Source organism: Macaca mulatta, chromosome X (genome assembly GCF_049350105.2).
Source record: "Macaca mulatta isolate MMU2019108-1 chromosome X, T2T-MMU8v2.0, whole genome shotgun sequence".
In the NCBI taxonomy this organism is placed as follows: domain Eukaryota; kingdom Metazoa; phylum Chordata; class Mammalia; order Primates; family Cercopithecidae; genus Macaca; species Macaca mulatta.
The window spans coordinates 37,617,083-37,629,722 of record NC_133426.1 but is presented as its reverse complement, the minus strand read 5'-3'; the positions used below and the strand labels follow the sequence as shown (position 1 = coordinate 37,629,722).

General features: G+C 38.3%; 1 protein-coding gene across 1 annotated transcript in view; it reads right to left on the bottom strand.

The window, feature by feature from the left end:
- Positions 1 to 735: 735 nt before the first annotated feature.
- CYBB (cytochrome b-245 beta chain) overlaps positions 736 to 12,640 on the bottom strand; it is a 33,987-nt gene continuing 22,082 nt past the window's right edge. Inside the window, exons 9-13 of the mRNA XM_001083654.5 lie at positions 10,376 to 10,629; positions 9,318 to 9,480; positions 7,960 to 8,106; positions 4,488 to 4,612; positions 736 to 3,413 (exon numbers count right to left, since the gene is read on the bottom strand). Of these exons, the coding sequence (XP_001083654.1) occupies positions 3,287 to 3,413; positions 4,488 to 4,612; positions 7,960 to 8,106; positions 9,318 to 9,480; positions 10,376 to 10,629 (816 nt within the window). The 3' untranslated portion in view covers positions 736 to 3,286. The remainder of the gene's footprint in view (positions 3,414 to 4,487; positions 4,613 to 7,959; positions 8,107 to 9,317; positions 9,481 to 10,375; positions 10,630 to 12,640) is intronic.

The following is a 12,640-nucleotide window of genomic DNA, read 5'->3' as shown; positions in this document are numbered from 1 at the left end:
TCTGTTAGTGTAGTAAAAAGGACATGGAGTTTGTCCCCAGAAAGATGTGGATTGAATGTTGACATAGTCACCCAATAGTTTTGGGAACTTTTCCTTCTCGTTCATCTTCGTTCAGACTGTTTTCTTATCAACAAAATTGGGATAAAACGGCTACATTGTAGTGTTGCTGAGGGATTAAATAAAGTATATGTGAAATATACTTAAGTATAGTAGGAGGTGTTTACCAAATATTGGCTATTTCTGTTATCGCTATTTATTTTAGGTAATGTCTTTTCCCTCCATGGCAGCACCTGGTGACTCCCACAGCAACATGTCATGCCCACACCCCTATGCATTTTCTAAATAATGGAGATCGTAACTGGTTGACTCATTTAGAACAAAGGCTATCACAGAAGCATGAGCATATATGCCCACAATTGAACCTGATGACACTTAATTGTGAAGTTAGAACATGAAAGTTCAGTAGACGTGGAACAAAGATGTCACACTGGGGCTTCTTGGTTTCTGAAATTCTGTCTATAACATTAAGTTGCCCTCCCTGTCCCTTATATCAGTGTTGTGAGGATCAACAGTATTCAGCACAGAGCTTAGTCTTCAGCTTTCACCTCCCAGTCCATAAACCATGAAGTGTTTGGCATGTCATATGCAGAAACACAGAGTGTCTCAACCCCACCAGGGCAGAGAAAATCGTTACTAGCTGAATTTACCCTTTAATACAAAGATCAGTAACACAGACACAAAGAAAGCTCGTTTATTTTAATAGTTGAGCACAGTTTTGAGAATTCCCTGTAGGAATTATCTCCCAGGTCCCCCCCTAGAATTATTCACATACAAAGCCTGCAAGTATTCAAATTTCACAAACACAATTGCAAAAGCAGAAGAACTAAGAAAAGCTTTCATAGTCTCAAGATTAAAAACAATGCTTCATTATTCTTACAATACCTGTTAGTAAATGCTAAATACTAAGTGCTAAAAAAAAAAAACAGCTGGGCTGGCAGCTGGCTGCTGGTGGCTGGCAGCTGGTGGCTTGAGAGAAGAATAAAGAAGGCAGCTCTTATAATGACAGGCACTCTTATACTCATTTTTTATCTCAAAACTGGATAACACAGGGCAGATCTCTCCACTTTCATAATTTAGTTGGTTTCAAAGGTAGAAAACCTTGGAGAAACATTCTCAGAGCAACAAATGAAGCTGGTTTTAATTATGCACATAGCTTAGAAAGGGCCAATATTCTCAGACTCCTTATAATTGAGGTACCCTCTCCAGTTCATACTTTGGTGTAAAGAATTGAAACAATATAAAGAGCCTGAGTCATAGTAATAACACAAATAAATACCTGTTGAATAGATGAATTGATACCTGAGGTGCAGTGTGAACAGGCTGGACCTAAGTATCTCTAAGCAGAAACCATCCCAGTACATTTTACAAAGGCTACATTCACACAGCAGGCCTTATTTGTCAGACCTACCCTCAGTGCCCTGAGGATTCTGGGAGACCAAAGGAACAGCAGTATGACAAAGAACAACTGAGTTCTTATTTAGTTCATCCTAGTCCCCTGAATAATCCTCCTCAGCATCAAAATTTGTGACCAGATTTAAAAATATTCAATACCCTAGATAATCAAAACAACATGAATATGTGTATACTTCCTTCAATTACATTCAATACATATAAAATTTTAAGAAATCTGGGGCAGGGAATGACCAATATGAGACCCCCTTCCACTGTCTCTCCCTTTTGCCTTTTTTATTTTCTCTCACTCTCCCATTCTCTTTTCTCCGCATTTCCTTTTCCTCCTAAATCAGTCTCCTGCCCTTCCCCCAGCTCTTTCTCTTTCTTCCTCATTACCAAAGTTGAAGAGTTTTAAATATTTGTTGCTCCAAGGGGTGGGGCAAATAAAACTGGTTTTAGTTCCCAGAAATGGGACCAGTTCTAAGAAAAAAAAAACAAAACCCTGCTCTTGGCCACACTAACAGTGATTTAGAGAGTCTCTCTTGAACATATATTCATAACATACTATTGAGTGTGAATTTGATCTCTGTACAGAGATTTTTGTTTCTGGATTGTTAATTTCAGGATGATCATGATGATATAATACAAATAAACCATTAGTCACACAGATGTGATCCATTTCTTGTGTGTATTTATGGAAAACAAGGGGTGGGTGCTATTTAAAACAAATGACCGTATCAGATACATATTTGTCACAATTCTTAAGTTCAATATTCATAAGGGCTAGCTGGAGTAGACCACTTTGGGCAGGAAATCAGTCTACATTTATTTTATAGCACAAGGAGCAGGACTAGATGAACCAGAGTCATGGCAGGAGGTTAACTCTCCACCTCCAACCCTCTTTTTTCATGCTTCAAATAAGAATGTGCAGAACCCTCCAGGCCATCCTATTGGTTAGTATCCTTAGCCTGTTCTTGACCCTAGGGAGAATCAGATTCCTTTGGTCTATAAAAGTAATAGAAGTTATTTCTTTAGATAAATTTTGTTTAAGGCTTTAAATTAATTCTATGTTGGCATTGTGTGGTTCTAAGTTCATTCATTCATTCATTTAACAAACCTTACTTGAGTATCCACTCTCTGCCAAGCACCGTGGTAAATGATGAGTACTACATTAACTCCAATCAATCCAATATTATTTTGTAGAAAGAATATCTGGCCCAGTTACCCTGTTGTATTAGTAAACTGGAGTATGCTCAGATGTCAATACTGTCACTACTAAGTGTTGAGACACTCTCAACATATATTATATCCTAATGATCTGGAAAGTTTCCTTCAATATGATAATAATGATGGCAAAAATGACACAAAATATAAATATGTAGCTACTCCTTGGTTTCCTTCTTCTTTTGGGGAACATAAAAACTGATTTTGAGGATTCTGAGGCAGCTCAGTATTGTGGAAAGAGTATCACACCTGGAGTAAGATGGGCTAGATCTGATCACAGCTTCATAATCTTAGGGAATTTACTGAACCTTTTGATCCTTTCCCTTTTGATTCTAAAATTGAGACCAAGAAGCTTTGCCCTACCTTCCACTGACATTACTGAGAGGAAAAAAATGACATAATGTTTGTAAAAGTGCTCTTAAAACCATAGAGCTCCATATAAATACAACTTATCACCATCAAACAATCTTTGACATTCCTTTAAGGGAAAACCATTACATTATAGTTTCTTTCTGTCCATTTTTAAGCAAGGGGTATTTATATGATCAATTAGCATTATTTGAACAATTGGCAGCACAACCCACATTTATTTCCTCATGGAAGAGATGAGTTAGAAGTTTTCCTTGTTGAAAATGAAATGCACTCCCCGAGGGCCAGACTCAGAGTTGGAGATGCTCTGTTTACTGAGGGTTTTAGCCAAGGCTTCAGGTCCACAGAGGAAAACTCCTATTCTGGTACTTTTGGGAAAGAAAAAAAAAAGACAATTTCAAGCTTTGGGATGAGATGTCTACAAAGCAGGTAGGTGAATTTCCCATTAATTTGAGGTCCCAGGGCAAAGTCCCCTCTGCTCCTTTGATCATATTGCTCAGAGGGAGTGTGGTTCAGTCTGTTTGTGTGAGCATCTGGATAGTTCAAAAGGTAGTTGACTTCCCTGGCAAAAATAAAATCCAACCAAGGTTTTTGGAACTTATATCACAGAGAAAATGGTGGTGAATTCATGAGTCTGTGGGCTACTTTCCTTCAGGGCTCTGTACCCCCTGGCATCTTGAAATTAGGAACAAGCCAACTATGCCAGCCACTCGGTGTGGCTTCATTTCTCTAATTTTTAGAGTCTAAAGCCCTGTTCAAAGTGTGGTTTCTGATCAGTAGCCTTGGCGTCAGCTTTTTTAAAAATGCAGATTACCTGGCCCTACCCCAAATCTTCTAAATCGGTATCTGCATTTTAAAGAGATCCCCAGGTACTTTGTATGCTCCTTACAGTGCCAAAAGCAATAGTCTACAGGGTACCTGTATGGTGATCTCTTGAGTTTCTCAGGTGTTCTAGCAAGATAAGGGATCCCCCTCAAGGTTTTATAATGACTAAAGTTTTAGTGAGAGCAGAAAGCACCTTGAGACATCTGTCAACTTAAGATTTTAGACCCAGAAGCTGTAACTAAAAGTGGGGACAGTGTCTCCTTAACAATATGTATAAATTGTATTGAATCTTTAAAAGAAGCAGATACACTAATGAAATTTAGGAGACTAAAGAAAAGAACCAAGTTGTGGCCCTACTTGGGACAGGCAGGTTGAGAAAGTCTGAGATGGGGACCTGGAAATCTTTGTTTTTAATAACTCTCCAGGTAATTTGGTATAATTTAAAGATTCCTTCTTAAAGTTGAAGATATCTGGAATCTTTTGTTGGGCATGAATTCAACCTTTATATAGTAATATACATATTTGAGTTTCTAAAATATACAAGTTTAGATATGTATGGGGGCTGCTGCTTTAGGCAGAGGCAAGCTTCAAAAACATCTTGGTGACAGACTCCTTACTTAGGGTGTTGACTCGCAATTGTCTTGAATTCATTATCCCAGTTGGGCCGTCCATACAAAGTCTTTTGTTTCAGGCCTGTGATCACATCTTTCTCCTCATCATGGTGCACAGCAAAGTGATTGGCCTACAGGAAAGGACATGAATTCAGAAAAAAAGAGACATGCTGTAAAAGCACATGCAATGTATTTACATCCTTCACAAACTATTCTAACCAAGGCACCCTGCTGGATGCTGAAAGGTATACAAAGATAAATAAACTGGATCTCTCTCAAGCAATTTACAATCTAGAAAGGGAGACTTTGAAGTATAAATATAAATAATCCCATATGTCGAACAGGGTATGATGAGTGTCATGAAAGAGGCACAAGTGTCCTAATGAGAACAAAGAAGGAAGGTGGAGTAGAAGAACAGGGTAAGGGTTAGGGCTGCAGTATTTGAGTCAGGCATTGATGGATGAGTAGTGTCTCACTGTTTTTCTCTCTGTTCTATGTTTGACTTTTTCTCTTCACCCTAATATACTTCCACTCCTTTGGGAGAATTACTAAGAGATGTAACAATTTTTGACTAAAATGCAGCAATACTTTGGTAGCATAATAAGGCATCAAATCAAGCCTAGAGCTAGTGTGTGTGCGTGTGTGTGTGCGTGTGTGTGTGCGTATGTGTATATAGTCACATGCTGTTTTTCTGCTACCATTCTAGGAGGCTTCAGTTTGAACAACAGGTATTTTTCATGAAAGTGGTTAATTAAATTTATTTTTAAAAAGCAAATCAGATTTGAAATTCACTAGATGGATGATGGGCATAGAGGATATTAAGAAAGGTGGGCACTCCAATTTAATAATCCTATAGAGATCAGTTTGGTAAAGCAAAATAATTAATTTTTAACACAAAAAAATTACTGATTTAAAAAAACTGTGCTTTGTTTTTTAAATAACAAAACAGTAAAGCAGTTTATATAATATAGATTTTTTCCTGAGTTTTATTTTTATCAAAGCATTTTTGTTTTGCTTTTAAATTGCAGAAGTGGCATTTCAAAACCACTTTTTCTGGAGCAACAATTCTTATGGTGATGTTTCCTTAATCTGTATTTGCTACAAGGTTCCTTTAAGACTTGGAGAATCTGTGGTAAACAATATGTCAAAACCCAAATGGGAATTCAGTCTTCACAGTGACAGGGTGCACATGGAAGATGCTCAGGGTTGTGGAGCCAATGTCTGTGTATACCCAGTTGCTATAGTTTGAATGTATCCTCTCCAAAATTCAGATGTTGCCAATGTGATAGCATTAAGAAGTGGAGCCTTATAAAGATGATTAAGACATAAAGGATCATCCCTTATGAATGAGTTAAGGGCTTTGGAAAAGAGTCATCACACAGTATTCGATGAGCCTGCCCTTTTTCTTTCCACCATGTGAAAACACAGAATTTCTCCCACCCAGAAGACGCAGCCTTTGCTAGACAACCAAACCTGTTGGTGTCTTGATCTTGGACTTGCCAGCCTCCAGAACTTTGAGAAAATAAATTTCTGTTCTTTATAAATTATCCAGCCTCGGGTATTTTGTTATAGCAGCACAAATGGACTAAGACACCAGCTGAGACACAGGACAGAAATATGCAGAGACTCTTGCCTTAGCTCCTCACTCATGGTGGCAGCATCTGTTTCCAGGCCAAGTCATTAATGTTTGCTTATTTACAAAGATGTTACCACTCCAGGAATCATTAACTTGTTTCAGGGTTTGTCAATTTCAGCACTGTTGATATTTGGGACTGTATAATTCTTTGTTGTGGGGGGCTGTCTTGTTAATCGTAGGATATTTACATTGCCAGCTGTCTCTGGTGTGTGTCTTGGGGGGAACAGAGCAAAACTGTTCCTGTTGAGAACTATTGGCTTACTTTATTATAGTGGTCTCCAAACATTTTTGGAAGAGCACCCTCATTGTACACACACACACACACATACACACACACACATGCATATATACCACCTTCATTAGATATATAATAATTTATTCATAAATGATAATCATGAACTACTGCGAGATGCTGAGAGTGAAGGCTCTGGCACATTCTGTCTCTGTCACTTACTTGTTGGGTGCTCTTGGGAAAATGACCTAACCTGGTCTGAGTTTCTCCATCTGTAAAGTGTGGATAATAATAGGAGCTACTTTATAGTGTTGGTGAGAGGATAAAATTAGACCATCTATGTAAATAGATACATAAGAATAATACTTGGCAATATATATACATAATAATTATAAAGGTAGTGAGTATATTATAAAACATACAAAAACATAAATTAAATTTTATAAACACATATGTACATATAAATATATATGTGATACATATATAAATACGTATTAAAATATATACATATATACAGAATCCTTTATATGCTTATGTACGTTATATATACAGATGCTCCTCAGCTTACAATGGGGTTATATCCTGATAAAACCATCATTAAATTGAAAATACCATAAGTCTAAAATGGGTTTAATACATCTAACTTAATAAACATCATAGTTTAGTCTAGACCACCTTAAATGTGCTCAGAACACTTATATTAGCCTACAATTCCACAAAATCATCTAACAAGAAGCCTGTTTGTAATAAAAGGTTTAATACCACATGTAATTTGTTGAATGCAATACTGAAGTATGGCTTCTACTGAATGCATATTGCTTTCACTTCATTGCAAAGTTGAAAAATCAGGCCGGGCGCGGTGGCTCAAGCCTGTAATCCCAGCACTTTGGGAGGCCAAGATGGGCGGATCACGAGGTCAGGAGATCGAGACCATCCTGGCTAACACGGTGAAACCCCGTCTCTACTAAAAAAATACAAAAAAAAAAACTAGCCGGGCGAGGTGGCGGGCACCTGTAGTCCAGCTACTCGGGAGGTTGAGGCAGGATAATGGCTTGAACCCGGGAGGTGGAGCTTGCAGTGAGCTGAGATCCGCCACTGCACTCCAGCCTGGGCAACAGAGCGAGACTCTGCCTCAAAAAAAAAAAAAAAAAGAAAGAAAAATCATAAGTTGAACCACTGTAAGTTGGGGACTGTCTGTTTTATAGAGACACACACACACACACACACACAGAGAGAGAGAGAAAGAGAGAGAGAGACAGAGAAAGAGAGAGAGAGACAGAGAAAGAGAGAGAGAGACAGAGAAAGAGAAAGCTAAATTTTCCCCAAAATAACCCTGTGCATCATCTCAATCACCGGTTTCAGAGTGCCTGGCGGGAGAATTGATCTAATAATGTCAAAGTGATGGCTTTTATTCCCTCACAGGCTCTGATTCTAATCTGAGCAGTCTAAATATCATGTGGCGATACTAAATGAGAGTGAACGGACCGGATCACCAAATCCACTAACTGTACTTAGAAAAAATGGTGCACAAGACACACCAATAACCAGGGGGAAGTTCATAAGCCCTGTACACTATGGGAAGGACCTGAGCCTTGGAGTCTTGTCCTTACCTGAGACTCATCCCAGCCAGTGAGGTAGATGTTGTAGCTGAGGAAGCCGGCATTGTTCCTTTCCTGCATCTGGCTCTCCAGCAGTTGCAGCAGGTCTGCAAACCACTCAAAGGCATGTGTGTCCCGGCACAGCCAGTAGAAGTAGATCTGAAAATGGGGTGGATCATGAAGCAGATTATATTTGGCAGGCCCTATCAGCATTAACATGTGGAATTCCACTTTCTGTCACCCAAACTTTTTCCTGATGCTCAGAATGCCTAGAAACATAGATTTTCGGAAGGCTCTGGGCATCTCACAGGGTAGTTTACATGAACCTGCTCTGGCCTTCACTCTAGCAGGGCAGTAAATAAGTAACCTGGCCTCAGAAATACATGGCTTAAGAAAAAACTATTAGCCCACCAAGTTTCTCTCTGAGTCTGCTCTTACTCTCCCAGAATCCCTGGCTTCCTTTGAACCTCTTCTTAGAAAGCCTGATGGAATCTAGACTAGCAGGGATTGCCACAGAAATTCTTCCCTGCCTGCTACTGCCAGACATTCATGAGTTCCTAGGGGAAAAATAAGGTTCTATGCATATCTCCTGCACATGGAAAAGAGGTACAGGGAGAATGAAAAGTCAAGGTAGGCTTAATGTCCCTATTAGAGTTTATCTTTACAGTTATTAGAATGGCCTGAGGTTTATTTAGGATGCCCTTTATTACAGAATAAAACCAAATTTATAGTTAACCAAAAAATCCCCTGTGAATTGACCCTGAGGAGATATTCGTAAGTAGAGTTTCAGGTCTCCTCTTCTCCCTTTGCAAAAAAAAAGTATTGGGTGGTGGGGAGGGTGGCTGGAAATTGAATCAATCTCAATATCCAACACAAGATGAAAGAAAAATTATTCAATATCCTCTCAATAGAACATGAAGGGATCATTTAAAGTCATCATTATAAAGCCTGTGAAAACATTGAAAATCACTTTCTGTAATATGTTTTTTAAAAGCAGGACATGAAATGATACATACTCAATATTTACAACTTTCTAAAAATATATAAACATGGAAATATTAGAAGAGAATATACAAAAATTATAGCTATTGAGTTGGGGCTGTGAATACTTTCCCAACTTTCTTTCTTCTGAATTTCCAGCAACACTATACAAATACAATATATTCCCTTCACTAATAGGCCTACTTATCTAGAAGCACATTAGATTTAACAAACATTCTTTTGAAGAAAACCCTGTCTCTCTAGAACCACTGGAAGCTTTTCTTCACTTCCCATGGTCTCTGCCAACCTTAGCCCTGAAAGCATTCTCAGGCCTCACGTGGCAGAGTATGGTTACTGCTCTAGGTCCTCCGATAAATGAAAGCACTTACCTTTTTGAGCCTCAGATTGGTGGCGTTATTGCAATATTTGTACCAGACTGACTTGAGAATGGATGCGAAGGGTGTGACCCCAATCCCAGCTCCCACTAACATCACCACCTCATAGCTGAACACATCTTCACTGGCAGTGCCAAAGGGCCCATCAACCGCTATCCTGAAGGGAAATGGGGAGGAGATAGTTACAGAGATGTCTTGATCTTCAGAGTGAGATGGGACACTCGTAATTATTGGGGATGTGCAATATGTCAATTCAAATTGGAATAATGTATCTATTGGGTGCTTCCTTCCATGAAATAGCTTTCAAGTAACCAAACTTAGTGCCAACGTTGGGTTTGGAAGTGAGAAGAGAAATATTTGGCTAACCAAAAACATTTGGTAACTCGGAACAAGTTTTTGTTTGTTTGTTTGTTTGTTTGTTTGTTTTTATCTCCCCATTCCTCTTCACACACAACAATGCCCCCTCCACACATACCCTGTGTCTTGCCAGGACATCCCACTCTTGAAAATCTTGCACACGCTGCACACTGAAGTGAGAATTTGCCGCATCATAACATCTTGTAGATTTAATGTCTCCACTTTTCATTTGTCTATTCATTGAGTTATTCAACAAACTCTCAAACCTTTCTTTAGCATCTACTGAGTACCTGATAGCATGTTGGGCATGCAGGGAAAAGGAGGCAAAGGGGCTAATATATGGCATTTAACCTCAAAAAAATTATACCAATGAAAATTTAAGAATATTTTTGATACACTACTATTATATTTGTTAGGAAAGTTAATCTAACTTGGCCTTGACCCTTACATATTTAAAGGAATTTGGGAGTATTCATTTCTAATATTTGATTCAAAGGTTTCATATTTCACATAACATTTATGAAAATATGCATAAACACACCACACATATCAAATGGCGACCACAGAAATAACTACGTATATTCTTAGAACCTGTGTGTTTTGTTGGAGACTTAGTAAAACATGGAGGAAGAGGAGCTATTTAATGCCATTTTTCCTGAACTCATACATGCTGGTAATATGTACTTTTTACTCACTTAGGTAGTTTCCACGCATCTTGAAACTCCTGCTTATCACAGCCACAAGCATTGAACAGCCCCTCTGTCCAGTCCCCAACGATGCGGATATGGATACTAAAGAAGTCTTCCTCAGGGGCAGATGTCAGTGTGAAAGGGTGCCACTCCAGCTTGGACACCTTGGGGCACTTGACAAAAATGTATTGTCCCACTTCCATTTTGAACCCCTTCTTCTTCATCTGTAGCTCGATGGTTTTGAAAGGGTGAGTGACCACCTATAGAATAAAACATATGTCTGGAAATGACATCTTTCCTAAATACTTGCCTTTTTAGTGTCCATATGGATAAAAAACTGAGCTAAATTGGCCCACCTAGATCTTTGCTTTAGGGACAACACAGCAGTTCCTCCAGCAGATGTGTCTGTCACAGGGAATTGCCCTCAGTTGTAGCCCATTACTAAAGATGGGCTGATTATGGGATACTGAGGCCTAGTCCCTTTTCCTTAACTTAGGTTAACTCCAAGGGGCTATCTCAATTCCCGCACTCCCTGTAGTATCATCTGAGACCACAGTTGCAACTAGAAAGAGGGTCAGCTTTTCTCTCTCCCCATTCCTGCCTTTCTTACTTCCTTTCCAGGTTTATCTCTTACAGAATGCCTTAGAAACCTTCTGCATGCAGTTATTTCTCAGTCTTTACCAGGGAATCCAACATAAAAAATCAGCCTATTGTGATTTTTTTTTTCCTCTCAGAAGTCAAAAAAGTGCTAAAAAATTTACAAAAAGTGATGTTTCCTGCTCAGCCTTCCTATCTCCCCAGAGGATGAGAGAGGGCCTTAGTATTAGGTTGGTGCAAAAGTAATTGCGGTTTTTGCCATTAAAAATATGGCAAAAACCGCAATAACTTTTGCACAAACCTAATAGCTGGCCAGAAGAAGGAGATCCCATTGGCTAGTTATGTAGCAACATTCCCCAAACCAAGACTAAGTTGGTCTATCTTTGTCTTTAATCACACCTTGAATCTGCCTGATTCCATGTGTTATTTCTACATTTCTCCCTATCTGGGGAGTACACCATCTATTCTACCCACCCATTGCCATCCTCATTTGTCTATGTACACACATGTTTATAACAGCTTTATTGATAATAGCACAAAACAGGAAACAATCCAAATGTCCATCAACTATTGAGTGGATAATTTTTTAAAAAGTAGAACACAGTGAACAGCAAGACAGAAAGTAATATACTGTTTCTTTCATGATTCTTAAGACTTCTAGAAGAACTCTATATGTATAACTAAAGACAAACCAAGGGACATCAAAGGAAAGAAAAATCAATAGAAATAAAATAGCAGCTTCCTAACGTTAACTGATACTGCTGGGCTTTTCTTGAACAGGGAGTTGAGGAAGAGTGAAAAATTCTTTTTTAAAAAATGTCAAACGTTTCCAGAACTTGTGAATTAAATGCATCTTACGTGATAAAAACTATAACCAACTTCCCTTCTGCTCTGAAATAAGGAGTTGCAAAGCTTCATTTTGAAAACAGAAAATTAAAATTATGTTGAAAATTGTTTACCATGTTGCAATTTTGTGTTGTGGAAACAATTTTTTACCATATTACAATTTTGCTATCACAGGCACAAATGAGATGTAACTAAATAAGTGGATAGCATTCTCATTGGAATACTTTTGGATAACATCTCGTCTCTCATATTTATTTATATGAGAAGAAAACAATTATATATTTTCTTCAAAGGAAAACAAGTTTTCCTTAAAAGTATGTTTAAGAAAAATACTTGTCCGGTTCAGTCATCTCTAGTCTAGTAAAGGACATTTTGCAGCAACTGTTTTTGCTGATCTGTGGGATTGTTCTTATAATGCAATATAAATATCACAAAAGGAGAACTGTTGTGGTTTCCTATATTTCAAGACTTCCAAGGCCAGCTGAACTAGCTTTACTATGACCCACCAGAGACAGCAAATGAGGAAAGATAGGGTGGAGGACAGGAAGAATTTGTTGTTTTGCAAAAGTAACCCATAGTAGGGTTTTGGCAAATACTTTTTGAACTGAGTTGAATTGAATTAAATTTTATTTGATAAAGATATACTTTCCTGGTGTTTCCTGAAATTATAACAAGGAGTTCCATTTACATTTATTTAGTTGGATATTTATTTATTTTGCGATGAGAAACAGATTAGAGTTCAGGAAAAGTCACTCTAGACTTGGAATTAGGAGACCAAATTTGAGACGCAGCTTATTTACTAACTTGCTGAAATTTTGGGCACTTCAA